General features: G+C 43.8%; 1 protein-coding gene and 1 long non-coding RNA gene across 24 annotated transcripts in view; both read right to left on the bottom strand.

Moving 5' to 3' along the window:
* RBFOX2 (RNA binding fox-1 homolog 2) overlaps positions 1-18,807 on the bottom strand; it is a 177,684-nt gene that overhangs the window by 14,766 nt on the left and 144,111 nt on the right. For 9 of the 23 annotated variants that reach the window (XM_080576857.1, XM_080576870.1, XM_080576866.1 and 6 more), the window contains 5 exons: positions 13,190-13,282; positions 10,377-10,437; positions 7,899-7,952; positions 7,662-7,754; positions 6,398-6,530 (listed from right to left, as the gene is read on the bottom strand). In XM_080576857.1, coding sequence (XP_080432983.1) covers positions 6,398-6,530; positions 7,662-7,754; positions 7,899-7,952; positions 10,377-10,437; positions 13,190-13,282 — 434 coding nt within the window. Of the gene's footprint in view, positions 1-955; positions 996-6,397; positions 6,531-6,944; positions 7,013-7,661; positions 7,755-7,898; positions 7,953-10,376; positions 10,438-13,189; positions 13,283-18,807 lie in introns of all 23 variants that reach the window. The other 14 variants (XM_080576869.1, XM_080576868.1, XM_080576865.1 and 11 more) reach the window with 10 other exon arrangements.
* LOC308188294 lies at positions 12,160-13,182 on the bottom strand. Its single transcript, XR_013945364.1, has 2 exons — positions 12,730-13,182; positions 12,160-12,352 (listed from the first exon to the last, which is right to left on the bottom strand). It is a non-coding gene; the product is annotated as an uncharacterized lncRNA (long non-coding RNA).

Below are 18,807 nucleotides of genomic sequence, written 5' to 3'. Positions count from 1 at the left end.
GATGGCAGTAGTGGACCTGAATATTTTGGCTATGAAGGGCACGCTCCTATCACAGCTGCTCTGCAACAGCTCTCCATTGGAGAGGAAACTGCTTTTCTTACTGGCCAGAGCCCCTTGATCCACGACAGCCACAACCCAGCTGCGTATACAGATGCCCTGGAGATCTGCAATACCGACTGGCTGGGTAGGACAAAGGCAATGACAGACAACGTCTCCTGGGGTATCAGAGCTAATTCCCGAACAGGAGGAGGCTGCTGACTTCTCTAACCGAACATCTCCATGTATTTGTACTTTACAATTCCCTGAAGAGGTAAAGAGAATCTAGCCTATTTAGGTACCATTTTGACTAGCAAAATGAGATGTCAGTTTTCACTCTAGCATCTCGGTCTCCATTTTTAATCAGTCCCAGTGTCTTCCCCAAAGGGATAATCTCCACGTCCCAGTGGCACATGAACATTTTTAAACATACAGCTTGCACTGTTTAGTGTGGGCTGCACAAATCAAACCTGAAAGGGCCCCAAGAGGGGAGAGAAAGGGGAGGGTGGAGGGGGAGAAGGAAAGGGAAGGTCTGAGGCTAAACCAGTCCTGTTATTTTTATATCCGAATTATGTAAACGAGAGAAGTGTTGAGAGAAATTTTAATTCGCTAATCATCTCTCAGGTTGATTAGTAGCAGTGTGCATGTGGGGGAGAGGACACCCAGTAAACTGACCCTGGCAATGATCAGGAAACCCAAAGGCTTAGGTCTTGCACCCAGGGGCAAGCGCAGTGACAGAGAAGCATGCTTGCATTCCTAAATATATAAATATATATATCCACAAGGAAGAAGAAAATTAAAGTAAATGATATTTAAAAAAAAAAACAAACCAAACCAAACCAAACAAACAAACCAAAAAAAAAAAAAAGGCTGGCTTGTCAGGGGTTGGGGATGAGAAGGCTCCGGTGTGTGTACTTACATAGAGGTCAGCACCGTAAAATCCGTCCTGGTAAACCACACTGCAGAAAATCCACACAAAAACAAAAAAACAAAAAACAAAAAACAAAAGAACAGAAAACACATTCCGGTTATTGAGGACGGCAGCATGCACATGCGTTTTACACAGGCAGGTGATGTATGAATCCACAACCTGGGCTTTTGGCAGGAGCAAATCAGCAAGAGAATGTGTGTGCGCACGCACGCTAGACGGCTCCAAGTCATCTTCCATGGCATGCAAAGGGGAAGGGGCGGGCAGAGGGGGAGACAGTATGCGAAGGAGAGAGGGAGGGGAACAACCATGTTGTACAATTAAAATAGACTCAAAAAGATCTGATGTCCTGAAGAAGAGAAACAAGGGTTTAGAAACCTCCACTCTGTTTTTTTTGTTTTGTTTTGTTTTCTTTCTCCTGGAATTAAGTTACCCCCTATACACATGGAGACACTGGCTTCATGAAGTGGGCTTGGAAATCGAGAAGCCCCTCAGAAGGCATCCCACAGGGGCCGGAATCACCTATATCAGAAGCACGTTTCAGAGAGTTGTGTACAACGATTTATTTGAGCTCCACGGGGCTGCTTGACTTTGTTTCTGACATCCATACATCACCTGCTTTTACCCTGCACATTAGACATGCGATAAGATTTGGCTGATCACACAAGCATGCAAAGTATTATTATTCAGCATCTTAAAGAACCGATGCAACACCTCAGGAAAACAAGTCAATCAATTCTGATCAAAGTAAACACAGAGAAATGTAATTGAAAAGAAAAAACCAAAAATACCCACAATGCATTGCTTTCACAAGCAGAGATAATGAGCTAAAAAGGTTAGGTGACTGGTCCAAGGTCCGAGAATTGGAAGGTGCAGTGGGAGTCCCTGCTAGTAACGACATATTCCAGAGCAGAGAGGAGCAACTGGGAGGGTTTCCATGGGATGGTGCCTTTTCTGTTTTAAGCCATTTGTTTTTCTTTCTCTCAGAACTTCAAGCAGAAAAATCGATAAACCAGAGCCTGGGGTTCCCAGAGAGCCACCCTTACCAGAGCATTTGCTGGCGTAGGACTACGCAGCTTGCTTTGGGGACAGGGGTTGGGGAAGGATGAGGAAGGAAGACAGGGTATGCCCCCCACCCGTGTGCGTTCAAGCGTGTCCTTCGTACTGAGGAATTTCCTCTTGCTTTGTCCTCTGAACAGCTCCGCACAAACTCACTCAAGGCTTTAAAAAGCGTTAGCCCCGCCATCTGCAATATTCGTGGATCTAATGTGCATGACTTACCAGTAGCATTAAGGAAAAAGAAGGCATGGAGTGCTAGCTTCTCTTTTAATTATTATTTTTTACTCATCAGATGGAATGTGAAATGCTGCCAAGAGCCTGCCACCCTCAGACATCCACCTATTGTAAGGCACGCACACACAAAAAAAGCCCAGCATATCTTGCCAAAATTCTGCATGCTATTACTAAAAAGAATAAAACTTAAAAAAAAAAAAAATATGTTGCAGAGTTAGCTACTGCTTGAATAATTTAGTCTCACTGTCTTCTCCAGGAAAAGTACACTCCATTCCCAATGGACAGAGTTACTGTTGTCTCCAAGAGCGCTGGGAGCAGATATAAAGATAGAGACCCTTGTTAGAGGAAGAGGGGAGCCACTTCAGCAGGGAGAAGCAGGCCATAAGATCATGTTTGTTGAAGCTAAATTTTTACAACCACATAACAAAGAATTTGGCTCCTGGGGCAGTGACTTACATTGCTGGGTTCTCTATCTAGGATCTGGAGTGTTTTAGCAGTGATACTCCACCTGCTCCTGCAGGAAAGGCAAATGCATGACAGAGGAAGTGACTTGGTTTATGAACAGGTTAGCAGTTTTAACAGTTATTCCAAACACAACCAGTTGGATTAATAAAAGCATTACCACGTTGGATCAGGCCACTGTTCGTGTAACTTAGAATCCTGTCAGCAGGAGATGCTAGCATCAGCTCTCCAGAGAAAACTGCAAGGAACACTAGTAACATGTAAGAGTAAGACTTCCTAAGTTCAAGCAACCAAGCACACATGCATCCTCTCTCTCCTGCAGTTAGGACCTAACTGATACCGACTGCCAGCACTGAAATTTAGCGAGGTTTATTTACATGCTAAAACATACACATCTGTGATTCTTAACGTTGGCAAAAGCTTCGCTTGAGAACCACAGAGACCATTCTGGTTATGTAGACTGACCAGAAGCGTAAAGCAGCCCCATCAAATCTCAGTGGCATCTGTGAAAAGCCCAACAGATGAGCTAAAATATATCCACGAGAACCAGGCATATGCTGATTTTGTAAAGCAGCCATCATATCATTAATCTAGCTGTACCAACAGTTGACTGTGTTGTAAAATGAACCAAAACCAACCAACCAAAGCAAAAAACAAAAACAAAAAAAAAACCACAAAGATCACTACTGCCTTATGTCTAGTCTGACTTTTATCTACTTCTTTGAGTCAGAGAATCTTCTACGTATTTACACTCCTAGACTAAATTACACTTTACTATAACAGGCCTGCTCTTCATAGATGTACCTAATGAACATGAACAAGCCAATGCCTAACCTATGGCTTGAGAAATAAAATTGATTGAGTTGGAAGAATTTTACAGTAGGCATGTTTGGTTTGGTTCTTTTTTTTAGGCTTTGATTTAATTCTTACAGCTTTTGGTCTGAAGTGCAATTTGTCAGCTTTCATTTAGAAAGCATGGCCACTGCAAATCAGGGCAATATTCCAGCACTGGCTTTAGTCACGCTATAGACTAAAGGTTATAAAGCCTCCATACTAGTATTGAATGCTGCCTCAGTTATACACTGAAGGTTGCATTTTGTGTTCTGAGGTCAGGCTTGGGTAACTATCTAAATGGTCTGAGCAATTGCTTTCTACCGTATGAATAACCTACCGTGGATAAACATCCATGTCTGTACATAACTGTACGTACCTTTCACATATGTATTAGTAAATCTTAGCTTTAGATCCTGAAAAAAAGTGTGTATTAAGAATGATACCATCTCTTGCACCTTCCTCTGGAGCATCTAGCACTACAGATGCTATCAAATATCACACTAACCTGAACAGCCCTCAGGTCTGATCCAGCATGGCAATTCCAACAAGCTTTTATTATTCTACATTCTATATTTTTTTTTGGAATTCTGCTAAGCTCACACATTCAGTGATACTGTTACATTTTAAAATGTATTAAAGTATTAAGATATATTTTAAAAGTTTTGTGAAAATCAGTTCCCTCTACCAGGTTTGACTTAACCTGCAGCTTACTTTACTGTCTTCTTCCACAACACTCTAAACCTCGATCATTCATGTGCTGCTGACTGATCTTACGGTGTCAGCTTCCCACTGGCCAGGAAGAAAGCAACTGATGCAGGATAAGGTGTCAGGAATGTGTGACTGCCCTGACTCGGCAGAGGTCAGCAGTGCCCACACAGAGCTGTGGCTGTCCTACAGCTTACTGCGACACAGAACTGAATAGCACAACTTACATCATTCCATAAGGAATCTAATTCCATCTACAAAATAGCACGTAGAGACTCAGACTACGATGACAATAAACACCAGAATTAGTTAACTGCATACCAGTGTTTGGGATGAGGGGCAGCTCTGGGCCATTTCTGAAGGCAATGTGTTTACTGCTGTCCCGCAAATATTTACTGGATAGCACACTGCCCATGAAGACATGAAATCAGTCAGCAGCGTCAGACAAACCCAACATAATGTAAGTAAACAGAGTCACAAGACAGTATTTGGAAGGGACAATCATTGGATCCTGGCCCATATTCCAAACAGAAATAAACCCTTTACAGGGGACCCAGGCTGGTTTTAAATCAAAGACAGGGCTTGAGTCCCTCCTGGTGCAGCCCTGGTGACAGCCTCTCCTAGGAATGATCTAGCTGTTATGCCCCGAGTGAAGCATGCGACCCCCCTCCCCGGTGCAAGTGCTGCATGTCCTCCTAGACGGCAGCACTTAGCTCAGCTTTGCTTCTCTGTTTCACTGTGGAGCATTTCCCAATCAAACAGGGCTGGGTCATTTTTAGAGCAACAGACAGACAAGCTGCAGGTCAGAGGCTATGGTTAGAGGATGTACAATATGAACTAAGAGCAGCGGCAAAGAGAGGTGGATCTACAAGTCCAGAAGAACTGCTCCATTCAGAAGGCCTGTGTGTTCAGGCAGGAGGTTTCATTTTAAGTCTTTGGGTGAATTAAATACAAACATTGCCAGATTTGTCTGAGAGCAAAGCTAGACAGATACGTGACCACTGCAGCTTGCTTCCTTCAGCTCCACTTTAAATATCAAATGGGACTCTAACAAGAAAGGGCTGCAGAAGCTCTCCCCACTTCATCTGCTACAGAAGGCACTGCAAGCTTATCCGGCATACATCAGGCCAGATCCTTACATCATGTGTGGCTTCCTCCTCTCTTTTTAATAAAAGATTTATCATTTATTTTCTTCCCTTTTGGAGCTAGTCTAAGAGGGGGGAAATAAAAGGGTCAGTCCATCTTTCTGTGTTGGAGGATTCATCCCTACTCCTATTCTTTCTGAGAAACTTGCCTGGAAAATATGACAAACAAAATTCCGGAGACAGGCAATATGAATAAACCATCAAAATCAGAAACAAAAAAAAGGAAGGGATTTGCCGATTTATCTGTCATTCCATCACGCTTAAACAAACAAACAAAAAACCCCAAACAAGACCCACATACAAACCTGGTTCCCTGTACTCTGAAGAGCAGAATACTCTTCTATAACAGAATCTATTCCACTGCATTACTAGTGAAAAGTCAGAGGGCAGAGAAGTGTTCTGAGGCCACGCATTCACCATCGCTTCATACAACAGTTAGAAGAATGCTGCACTTTCATTCTCCCTGTATCCCAAACACTCCCAACTTCAAATTAATGGACTTGATTAATCTTTGTTTTAAACCTTTTTAAACTGTCTCCAACAAAGAAAGCAAATCCATTGTGGGTAACTGGCTCTTCTGTATCCTACTGTCAGATGGTGAGGCATGAAGGTAATGGATAATATTCCTCATTCCTGGGTAAGAAAACCACAAGGGAGCGCAGAGAGTACAAACTTTTCAGAAATCTTAGACCTCTCTTTGCATCCTTCTCAGCAGCACTACAACGTATTGGGTCAATCGATGACAAATACCAGGCAGACAAATTGAGAAATTATGAGAAGGAGTACATCAGCACTTTAGGCTGCTGCAAGAACTGAAAATCGTTTCAGGCAAAATTTAGATTTGCCCCCATTGGATGCCATCGTGTGCAGAACGCTCTTGCACTTGCAATATCCTGCCTCTCACCATCCGGACAATTTTAGTTACGTTTTTGTTAGCCAATCAGCTATTTGACACGGTTGTGCAGAGCACTCTGCTCTTGTGACCAGTGCTTACCCTGGGTAGGCAGGGATGGCTGTGGGAGGTACTGCCCGGACTGCCCCATAAACCGTCCTTCCTCGGCCCCTCAGGTGGGCTCCCCGAAACGCGGCTGCTGTGGTGGCTGCAGTTGGATAGGGGAAGCCTGGAACTGTAAAGACAGACAAGGTGGAGGGTGAAAAGGATCCGAGCTCCTGCCCAGGGAACAACCGCCTGCTTCAAACAAAGTGACACAATAGCTCCACAGCGGTGGGACGTTTTGCATCAATCCTGCAGAGGGGCATGCTTCTATCCCAGCAAGCATCGGATACATACGTCCTGCTACACCATGGCCTTCAGGGGAAGAGGGGTTGCAGAGAGGTTTGGCATGCAAGAGGTTAATGCTTTGGCATGCCTTGCCCACCACAAACAGGGTACAAATCCCCCCCTTCTGACACCGCCATGCAGTCTGGTTAGAGTCCGAGAAGCGCAGAGAGTTACTATCAATACAGCAGGCGGCTCTTCCAAAACTGCAGAGGCTCTTTAAAATAATTTGTCAAGAGGCCCTTAAAGTCAATCAACTTACATCAGTCTCTTCCCTCCTTTCCCCTCCCACTCTTTGCCACCCAATCCTCTGTATGTTCATTTTAAAGCCTGAAAGACAAGATAGCCCATATAACAGCAGCAGAAACTTCCCATAAAGTGCCAGCTTTCTGGGAGCCCCTCTTCACTTAAAAAGTGTGACCAGGACCCGGCCCCACGCCTAGCGGGGCCTGCTTTATTATGCTTTACGCTGGCGTTAACTGGCTCATGATGAAACGATGTAAAGCCCTAGAGGCATCTGCAAATACTGTAAAGAGCAGATGCCCAGAAGGGAGCGAGTCGCCAGGCACGAACCCAACCCAGCGCGCGTCCAGGTGCATGCCACCGGGGGCCCTGCAGACTCGTGGTTTAACAGCGTGTATAATATGTACTTTGTAGGGATTTGTCCATTTGGTTTCTTTCATTTCAAAGGGGCCAGGGTTGGGGGGGGGGCTAAAATCAAGGGAATGGCCTATTCCTCGCACACACCCTCCCCTTGTTCTGCAGCCTCCTCATCGCTCAGAGACCCATTCACCGGCACAGAAACACACTGCAGATGAACAAGTTACGGCCACTGCACGGTAGACTTGGGCTAGAGGTAAACTCCTTCCCAGCGAGACCCATCCTTTCAAGTATATATTATACAGACTGGAGAGAAGGGAAACAGGTCATAGTTAACTCAAGCACAGCAACAATACAGGGGCCAATGGGGGCTACTTACTGATTAAAGGAATGTAAGTGTTAATACCCCCCCTTCCTGACAGGGGCACTGCGGCGTCATTGCCCAGCGAGACATCTGCTTGAAAGCTGGACGCTAATTTAATTTTAGAAAGAATAAAAAAAAAAAAAAAAAAAAAAAAAGAACGTAAAAAGGTTATAAAGAAACAGCAAATTGAGAACATAAACAAACACCACTGCAGTTAAATGGCAGAAGTGGAAGTGTCTACTTAAGCTCTACCTGCATATAACTCAGGGCCGTACACCGCTCCAACCACAGGACTCAACTTCCAACCTGCAACAACAAAGACTGCAGTGAATGCCAAAATCTACACCAAGAGAAGGAGCAGGCAGCATGGGTACGGGGAACAGTCTCTTGCATGCGCCCCAGCAGCTTCACATGCAGCAGCAGCTCTTTCCCAATTTCGGCTTCACCTCAATCCCCCTTGGTGTAGATGGAGGCCAACTGCCTTTTTCTAATGTCAAGTTCTAGGTACGGGTCGCTGTACTGGAGGGAACAGCCAAACGTCAGCTGATCCTCAGCAGGGCATGCACGCCGTTGAGGGAATGCCAACTACCTTATATGCATGTTTGCCACGAGCACCGTGCGACCCTGAATTCTCGGCGTGACCCTTGCTGTCAGCTCCTCCACGCATTCAGGGGAACGCTGTGGATCTAAAACCTCTCTAAAAGCCAGCGGCCCAGCCTCTCATCCCAGGGAGGTCAATTTACACCCTTAAATCCTCAAATCACCGTTCCGTCACGTTTGCTAGAGATCTAAAAAAGCGCCGGTGATTGAGATTTCCTCGCTAACTGAATTACACAACTATATCGCACAGAAGCAATTCACTCTATTCGTTTCACGTTTGTTCCTCTCCGTGTTATTTTAGTGTTTCCTGCCTTCTTTATGCTTCTTTTCAGATGAAAGCCTTCCCAGAGAACTGGTTTTAATATCGTCTGGATAACAGGCAAGAACTGAAAATCATCAACACAAAAAATACAAGAGAGAACCCTTCAGGTTATTGCTGGCCTGCCACTGTCGAAGGGGTCTGAGGAGAAATATGTTCCCCAGTCAGATCTAGAGACCTGTCATCTCCCCCACCTTTCTCTCTGGGGAGAGAAGATGGATGTAAAGCTAACAACTTGATCTGGGCTGGCCTCCACAGAGCATGGAAAGGGATGGAGAGACCTTATCTGTTCAGCTAGCCATCACACAGGCATTTCTACTGAAATAAATCCATTCCCTTCCTCTCTGTCTTGATTAAGGAGTCCTGACACACTCGCTGCACTTTTACCACCCCTACCCAGCCCAGAAACCACAAGAAAAACTTTGTGGGCTGCAACCCATCAGCACCACCCCTTCACCTGCTGGCAGAGCATCACCGAGAGATGCAACATGCTCCTCCGCAAGACTGGGCACGCTGTCCTGTACTGCCACCTCGACGGCAAAATACTGATGCAGTGGTGGCAACGACAGGACTGGGATCAGCCCCTGAATTTAACAGCTCCTGTACCACTGCTTATCAGTGTGCTTTAAGCCTGGCCTAATACCGAGCGCCTTTACATAGTTTTAAAGCAGACACTGCTGGTTGATAAAGCAAAATACTCCTGCCCATTATCATGTTTCACAAGTCATTTGTAGATACCAATAATTTGTACACGTTTTCTGTCCTTGCTTTCAAGACAATGTAATACGGCTGTGTTGCCTTTTACTGCAAAATTTCCTAACTCCGCTCAAACACTAAAACTCAGAATCCCAGTCTTTCTGCCTGTCCCTACCCCTAATTCCCCAGTTCTGTAACTAAAAAACGATTATATGATTTGCCAAGAGCCTCACAAGTCAGCAGCAGAGCTACAAATAAAATTTGTATCTTCTGACTTCTGAGTCTTATGTGGAATCAGAACAGATTCTTGCACTAGCAACTACCTATGCTTAGCTTCCTGCGTTGCTGTAGCTGTTCAGGAACATTTTCAGGCCAAGAAGAATTTTTCCTGCCTGGTTCAGGACAAAGACTCAAATTCAGAATGTGTATCAAAGCAGCATTCAGTTCTGTCAGGAGAAGAATGATTTTTTTATGCTATATGTGTCTATGCCATAAAATTACTGCACAGACAGAAGAACCTAGATATCCCAATGAAACAGGATTCTTCATTAACCAAACAACTTGGTCTTTCTCTATTCAGGTTCACTGGAAAATGGCTGAATACCAGACACAGCCTGTAACAACAAGTGAACGCATAAACAGTCCAATGCCTCTGCTTTCACAGCTGCTTGGGGACAGTCGAACTTTTACTGCTAGAACCTAAACTGAGATATATCCAGCTCCTTGGATTATACTCCATTTGTATTTAGGTATTTAGGTGATGGCCATCCCTCTGCAGACTGGTGCAGCATCACCTTGCAGCGGTGGCAGGTCACACATCAGACCTTGGGCTCTTTTTCTAGCTTGGCCACACTGGGCACGTCACTACTCCTCTCTGCCCCAACTTCTCCACCTGAAAAATGGTGTTCCTCCATAAACTTTTAGAGTTATATTGAAGCATAATGCCATAGATTAGGGCTTGGGAGTTGTTCTTCAATTTTGGTGGGGGCTTTTTGTTTTGTTTTCTCTTCCCCCGAGGAGGTCCTGATGAAATACTATGACATTCCCTTCACCAGGAAGCTTTCGTCTTCCTTCTAACCTTTCAGCACAACACTAGTACAAACAGTCTCTCTTACCATTTGCGTATGGTGTGACCATCTTCTTGTTGGTCATCACTCGCGCTGTGGCATTGTTAACCTAAAAGCAAGAAAGGGGAAGGGGAGGAGAGGAGAGGAAGCAAAGGACATTAGGGAAAATGATGGAAAACTCTCAGCTGTCTCACACACACACACACACACTATACTTCTCTGAGCAAAAAAAATTAAATAACTAATTTTACAAAAATGCAGTTATTTAAATTACTTTTAACAATTGCCATTTAGTTTTAAACATTACAGCTAAACATGGCATTTAAAAATTATGCATTAAACAAAAGGCCAACAAGAGTAACGTGCAGATTCTCAGACACCCTGCCACCCCTTGGCGCGTGTGGTTATTCCCAGCTCACCGACCTCAAGGGCAAAACCTTGGTGATTCTGTCCAGGCTCTGTTTGAGTGGCAGCGACCACATCTGCAGCCCAGGACAGGGAAACTGAAGCAGGTGCTGCACGAGCTGACCTGTTCCTCAAGCTCACCACTGGACTGGGGCTCACAGGTCGCAGGCAGGTTGGCTGCTTAGACAGGAAACCTGGAGTCCATCAGCTTTAGATTTGAACTGCCAAGGTTTGAGGAGGTTTTAGGAATGCCACCAAGGGTTTGGACAGTCCTTGTTCACCAATTTCTTCCCCATCACTCTCAAATCTCTTTGAAATTATTTTATCCCCCGCCTCCGAGACACAAATCTCTCGGAGCAAAGAGAAGAAATGCATAGTGGAAGAGCTGAGTCTTTTGTTGTTGTTGTTTTATGGTGCCCTCCACCCTCTTTACAGAGCTCTGCATCGTTCCAAGCGGTTTGATTGCTCAAGCAAGTGGGGTGTTACCACAGAGATGGTGCTGATAAAGAAAAGATGGACCAGTTCGGAAGCCAAGTTACTGCAGCCCCGTGTCAGACAGCCTCAAAGTTCTTGCAAGGAGGGTGAAGTTTTATCCAACATCAGTAATTTATCAAAGCACATGCCAAATGGGAACTCAGGCTAGGGTTAAGACGAAAAAAATAATAATTACTATAAAAATAAAAGTTGCTCTAGGCCCTTGAGACTTATGGAAAGGTGAGCGTACGCGGGGTGGGGAATCTGGAACTACATTTACTCTTGCTTCAGCCCCAAAACAATAGAAACATTACACATTTAAAAAAGAAAGAATGGGAAACAACAATGATGAGACTGAGAGCATGCAGTTAAACACACACAGATAAAAGAAAGAAAAAAAAAAACACAATTGATTCAGGGGGTGGGGAGGGAGGAGGGAGGAGATAGGGTCTCACAGACAATCATTAAGATGGAGCGAGTGCCTGAAATCAGCTGCTACAGCAAAGTGCAACACAAGCACTTAAAGGAAAAATTGCCAGAACCGATCAGAAACCACCAGTCAGCAAAGAGACCAACAGCTGCATTTAACCGAGTAAAGAAATAAACCGGGGAGGGGAGGGAGAGAGAAAGAAAGAACGGAAAGGAGCGGTAACAGCTACAAACAGGTCTCAGAAAGAGAGAGCGGCAGAAAGAAGGGGCAGGAGAGAGAGAAGAGGAAATGGGTGCATTAATAAAAACCAGCCAAACTGGAGTTCAGTAACTCTGAGTAAGATGTGCAAGGGGAAATCACCATGAAGTCAGTAATCAAACAGCTCAGACTGCTACAAAACGATATGTACATCCAAAGTCCAGGCGGCATTACTCAACAGCATTGAAAATAAAAGGGGGAGAGGGAGGAAGGAGGCGGGTGGGGACAACAAGTCAAATCACATTTTGTAGTGTTAATGTGAGATGGCAGATGGATTTTTTCTTTCTTATTTAATTTCGTTCTTTTTTTTTGTAATTTTAAGAAAAATTAAAAAAGAAAAAATAAAAAAAAAGCTTCTTCTCTAGCGCTTTCGTTTCACTTACCGCCAACTCGTACCATCGCCAGCATTGTGTATAGTTACCATGGAAAGAGTGAGTCAAGTGGAGGGCCCTAAACCCTAAACCATCGAAAAGGGAAATAAAAAAAACAAAACAAAAAAAAAAAGCAAAATATGCAGACATCTTACTCAAAACGGCGGCTTTTTTTTTTCGTAATTTTCATATTCGTTCAATATTTGCACTTTTTTTTTTTTGTTCGTTTGTTTCAAGAGAGAGGGGAGAGAGGGAAGGGCCAGTTAGCCTTCACCACAGTGGAACACCAAACTGGCCAGCGCCAGGCGTGCCCCGTGGCCAACGCCACCCCTTTAGGACCAAAGCGAGAGCTAGAAACGTTTAAGGACCGGCTCCCACCGTGACCGGAGCGGGGTGCGCAGCGCAGCCCACCCCGCGCCTCCTGCCCCGCCGCCCTCCCCGCCCGCCGCGGGCATCGTCTCACACTTGCGTGGAGGAGAACTGGCCTCGGAGGAAAGAGAGGAGACTGGCTGGCCCCCTGCTTTCTGTGCGGACACAGAGTTAGAAGTCGGACAGTACTCTTTCGGTTAGTGTCGTTCAGGCCTGATAACAGGAGATCGGAGCCTCGCAAACTGAAGCAAAGGAAAAAATCAAGACAGCAGAAGGGCAAAAATTTGGAGTGGGTGGGAAAAAAACAAAAACAAAACCAAAAACAACTCAATAAAAGGAAACGGAAAAGAAAAAAATACCCAAAACAACAATAAAAATATTTTGTAAGGGGGGTAAACTTTTATACATTTCAGTGCGGGGAGGTGAAGGACACAGACACAAACACACACGCACACATGAGACTGGGATCCAAATGTGAAATAAGTGAGGCAAGACACAAAAAGAAATCAAAAGAATAAATATAAAGAAGAAATTGAATTACTGAAGACATGCACCTCGATTTTACGGCCCTCTACCACGGTGCCGTGTAATTTCTCCCTGGCCCTGTCTGCATCAGCACTATTCTCGAAAGTTACGAACCCGAATCCCTGCATGCAGCGGGAGAAGGGGGGAAAACATGCACATCGTTATATATTGAAATACTGATCTCTAGGTAAATAGAGAAAAAATATCACAGTATGAAATCGACATCAGCACAACTCAGCAATAACCTCCTAGAGTCACATTGTTGGTTCATGCATGTTTCGAAAATGAAGGAAATTAAAATTCAATAAAAAAAAGGAACTGTAATCATAATAAGAATAATAAGAGTAATTAAAAAAAGAAAACATAAAAGCAATTGAGGCCAGACCAAAAAAGAAGTACAAAGTTACTCGAGACAATTTTTTTTTAAAGTTTTTTTTTCTTTCTTTTTTTTTTTCTCTTTCAAGCTGGTTCGGCCCACGCGGGGCTCCTGCCCTCTCTCTCCCTGACCATGAAGACGCACGCGGTGCCGCCCCCACCGCCCCCATAAACACGGTACAGGACATCGGCACTGAGCAGCACTTCGTCCTCTTGAGCAACCGCTGCGAGAGAGAGCAGCGAGCTGAGTTCAGGCCTGGCACCAGGAATTCTGCGAAGCTTTGGGCAAATCAAAGACTGAACCTTGCTTTTCCCACCTGTAAAACGGAGACAATAATAATTACCTACCTTGGAGAATGGCTGAGAGGAAGGGCTGTTTGTAAAGCATCCCTTGCAAGCTCTTCAGGGAACAGTTCATGGCTACTTCTACGCCTGTAACCTCCCTAATAACGCGTGGGGCCCTTACAGTAAGGACTTCTAGGTAGCACCAGGAGATGAACATCACTCAACGTGAAGATTTACAATATTATGTATTGTTCTGGTTTCAAATTTTTCCTACCTTTAAGCAACATGATGGTCTTGAGGGTTAATCTGAACACCTAAATATGGATCTATTGGTAAATGACGTTGTTTTTTTTCTGGCGTTTCTGCCCTACTGCTGCTTCCCTGAGAGCCTGCCACCCATCTCGCTTGGCTTTGTTCTGAGATGGCAACCTACGTGCTGTGGATGAGAAATCTCTGCCTAGAAACACTATGAAGTCTGAAAAAAAAATAACGCGCCCTGCTTGGCGCAGCCACAAAAGCTTGGGTACTACCAAAACATCCCTTTATTAGAGGGATTTAGGTTTACTGAGCCCATGACGGCACATGCAATGCTCCCGTCCCACATGCTCATACTGCCATCAATCCATGCGGTCGCATACGAGGGCAGGGGAAGAGATCATGCTCACTTCCACGGAGGTGAGAGCACTGATGGTCAAGCAGAGCCAACAAGACTAAGGGAACTAGGAATTAGCTGGTAGCAAATGCTATTTTACTATAGACAACCATGAGGAGGTATTCTTCATGCCACTGCAGAGAGCAGAGCCAACCAAAAAACTCAGCTACAGTCTGTTTTTAGGGTACCTTAAGAACAGGAGGAAGAGAAACGGCTCCTGTGGCATGCTACAAGGCAAATACCACTTTAATGCACGGACAGCAATCTCCGTTGGCTCAGGAGGAAGGGGAACAAAGCCTGCATTTGATGCAATGGAAACTCCTGATGTTAAGCAGAGCACTAGGTAAGGTGAGCGACCCAAAGCACTGGCATGCTAGCCTGGCAGCCCCCTCCATGCAGCTCAGGGTCGGCATGCGTGGACCCCCCAAAAAACAGCACCTGGATTTCTAGGCACTGTTAGCAACAAGACACAAGCAAGCTGTCGTTAAGTGCTTTTTTTAAAATCTGTAAAATAGTAATCTTGAAAAGCCCCTTTGTGCATGCTGGCCTTTATCATCCACAGCTAGGTTTCCAGCACAAAACTATTACATATTTGCAAAATGTAGTGTTTTTTCTTTTAATTATTATTTTATTTATTTTTTTCTTCAGGAGCAGCAATAACAAAAACTCCTTAGCTAACCTTACTGTCATGTTGAAATCAACAAGAACTCTCCTTTGGGCACCAGCCCCCTAACATAAAACTTGGGATAATTTCATTTTGTCAGCTTAAAAAATAAAGGCTATATAAATAACAAACGATTGCCTTTTCTGAACAACATATATGTTTTCTGCAGAAATCAATTAAAATTGGTGCTACAAGAGATCAGGTCTAATAAATCAGTCCAACCACATGCAACTGTCAAACAGGTTGCACGGAACTGACAGGGGGGAGTGTAATAGCAAAGCTGATTATGAAGGGACAGCGTATTTTATCTGCTTCAAAGAACACCTACAGAGAAAGGGAAGACTGAGAAATAGAGTAACACGTTTCCCTCTGTTCGATATAATGGGGAAAAAGCATCTTTAAAAAGGTTTGGGGAGGAGGGGAGGTGAAGACTGCAGCAGCAATCTCTATTTCCCTCTTCTCTTTTGACATTAAAATTTTTGTTTGTTCTAGACAATCCTGTAGAGCCTGAATGAGATTTATGTCTTCTGTGATGCTGTGAACTGAAAGCTGGAGAGCAGAGGGAAGGTAATTTTTTAGACATTAGCCTGTGCAGACTAGAACCAAACTAAGACTATTTTAATTCACATTTGTTTGCAATTAATGAAGTCTGTATGGGATTTTAAAAACAGATTATCGTCAAACACCTTGAAACTGATTTTGAATTTTCAGTATTTTTAATAAGTTAAATCATGAAAGGGCACAATCCACACGCAGACTATACAGGAATAATTAACAATGTGAACTAAAACAGAGTTAACTTGATTCCGAACAACTTAACTAATTAACCAGAAGTTTTGTTTTACTGACAGATCAGTCCTTGGCTTATGCAACGCTTTGTTGAAAACCATTTAATGTCAACGCTGAATTAACACTTCACATAGCTGACTATGATAGGAGTCAATATTTGTGTCCACTTGGTTAGTCTTCTTAATGCGACCCTTAGACATTCAAATTTTCAATCAGGAAAAATAGGTGAACCATGCTTGACATTTCTATTATTACTAAGCTTAAAAACTAGCAATTAAATACACATATTTTTGATGTGGGAGAGAAAACAACACATACATATATTTTTAATTCCTTCTCATAGATGACCTGCAAAGAATAGGGATTAATTTGTACCCAAATACACATACAACAAACAATTCTCAGTTTTCCCTCCCAAGGTTGTCTTGCCCTTAAAGAAAAAAAAATTAAAAAGGAGGCAGATAAACAGTATTTGCTAGCTCAGCTCTATAGCAAGTACTGGTTTGCCCCACAGTACTAGGTATGGAGCCAGAGGAAGGGAAGATGCAATCCTGGGTTAAAAAAAAAGACTTAACGTTTCTAGAGTTTAGTTTACACAAATAACTCCCGTTTAATAAGGCTGTTATGATAACAAGGCTGAATTTTTCAACATTTCCCCCTCCACCAACTGCCAGGAACTTCTCCCAGGCAGAAAATAAATTTAAACCTCAACATACCCCACAAACACTAAATAAACCCTGCAAAAAAATTTAGGACTTATGAGTAATTTGCAGGGCCAGACTAACCCCCTTTTTACCCAAAGGTTTATTCAAAGGGCCTGAAGAGACCGAGTAACTGTCACCCTTTTAGTCTGGCCTCAGACTCTGCAATAAATAACAAGCAACATGATGAGCAGTGTAAAAAAAAATAAATAAATGTATATAGAGAGAGTATTTGAACGTTTCCATCTCTGAAGAATGAGAAAGAAAATTTACCATGTAACCGTAAAGGGAGAAATCAAAAGCAGACGGTTCTCCTGGGTGTGGCCAGAACACAGAAATTAAACAAAAAAAACAACAAAAATATAAAATAAAACAAAACAAAAAAAAAGAAAATAAAAACAAAGGAAACTAAACAGAGCCCCTTGAAATCCATGCATTGTTAACCCTTTGTTTGTCATGGAGTTTAGACAGTCACCTCAGCAGCAGCGTTTTTGCCTTGTACCCCTAGAGCACGCAGCCAGCAATGGGCTTTGCCTTCCTCTGCTGCTGTGCTCTTTAGTTGTTGGGTCGTGGTTGGTTTTTTTTTTGTTTTTTTTTTTTTTTTTCCTCCATTTTTTCCCCCCACCTTTGTTTACAAATAAACTTTCAGGAGCCTGAAAAAAATGGCCAAGGGGCAGAAGTTTAGGCTACCTGTTTCCAAGGCATTTGGGAGAGGAGGAGGGTTTCAGCTATAATCCACCTGAGATGAGCAGGTCTGGGTGCACCGACGGGAACACTGCCCGAAATTCAGAAGCACATGTTATCAGTCACACGCACTCACTTCAAACTGGTGAAGGAACCAGTGTAAACCGAGGCTGCCATCACTTCAGCAGCCCTTCCAGCTCTCCTGTGCTGCTCTGGGGCATTAGGTGCGGATGGACAAAGCATCCACCCAGCTGCCTACCTGTGCGGTCTAGTGAAACAGATGCAGGAATTACTCTGGCTAAAGAAATCCAAATAAATAAATAACTACATATTTTTTAAAAAAACAACACACGCCAAAGAGAAAACTCAACAGCGGGGCTATTTTTAAGCTGGATCACTTCCCCGATCCAGCTTGTTGCATCGCTCCACTGCCAAGCCCTCCTACAAAACCGAGAAGGGGGCAGAGGACAGGGCTGAATGGTGGGATTGCAGCCAGGGCTGCAAGCGCTGGCAGCTCTGGATCAGCTCCAGCCAACTCGGAGCAGAGGTCGCGCGGCCCCACAATTTGCCGGTTGTGCGCTCCTCCTCCTCCTCCCCTTCATCTGACATGGAGTTCACCTTGCTGTGTGGTCAGCGAGTTTGACACGCTAGAACAGCAGAAGATGAGCTCTCGCTTCTCCTTCTCTCTCCCTGCTGGATTTTTTCTTTTTCTCCCTTTTTTTCCTTTTTTATTTTTTTCTTTTTGCTAATTCGGCACCCTAAATTCAAGTCCCTGCACTATGACATGAGCACCACTAGGAAGGTGCCCCTCCCCACAAGGAGCAGCAAATCAGCTTACACTATCACTCCATCAACTTCAGCCTTAATTATTCAAATTCAAGTAAACCAGTTCACAGTGTATGGACAAATTTAACTCGTTAACTTATTAGTATCACAGAGTTGAAGGTGACCTAGGCAATTCACCGTTCTTGACTAAACTAGGATAAAAGGTCACGTCTCTTGCAAACCATGAGCATTATAAAGGGATTTGGTGACCTGAGAAAGTGACACTGCTTTATACTTAATTTGTCATTAAGCCTCTTTGTGTTAATAACTTTATCTGAATTTCTGGCTCAACTGATGACATCTGAACAAAAATTATAAAAATAGAATTAAAGTGAAAACAAGCCCTCTGTAACACGGGAAGGTACCTGTTTCCCTGAGTGGAAACTAAGTTCACGACAGCGTGGCTCACTCAAAGCACCTAGTCCACTCCAAGAAGAAATAAACGCACATGGCAAGCACGCAGTCTTTTAGGTAGAGTTATTCAAACCTAAACGAGTATTATTAACCTGTGGTTAACTGTAAACATGAAGACTTCAGTGCTTCCATACAGCTTTCTGCACAAGTTTTTTACTTACTTTGCGTTTCTTTATGGACCTCCACTCACTAACGATGGAACTTCCTTGTGAAGACTACACATAAGCCGCTATATAACCAATTTTTCAAGCAAATATG

The sequence above is a fragment of the Anser brachyrhynchus genome (assembly GCF_964034855.1).
Source record: "Anser brachyrhynchus genome assembly, chromosome: 1".
NCBI lineage: Eukaryota > Metazoa > Chordata > Aves > Anseriformes > Anatidae > Anser > Anser brachyrhynchus.
This window is presented reverse-complemented; position numbering and strand designations above follow the sequence as displayed.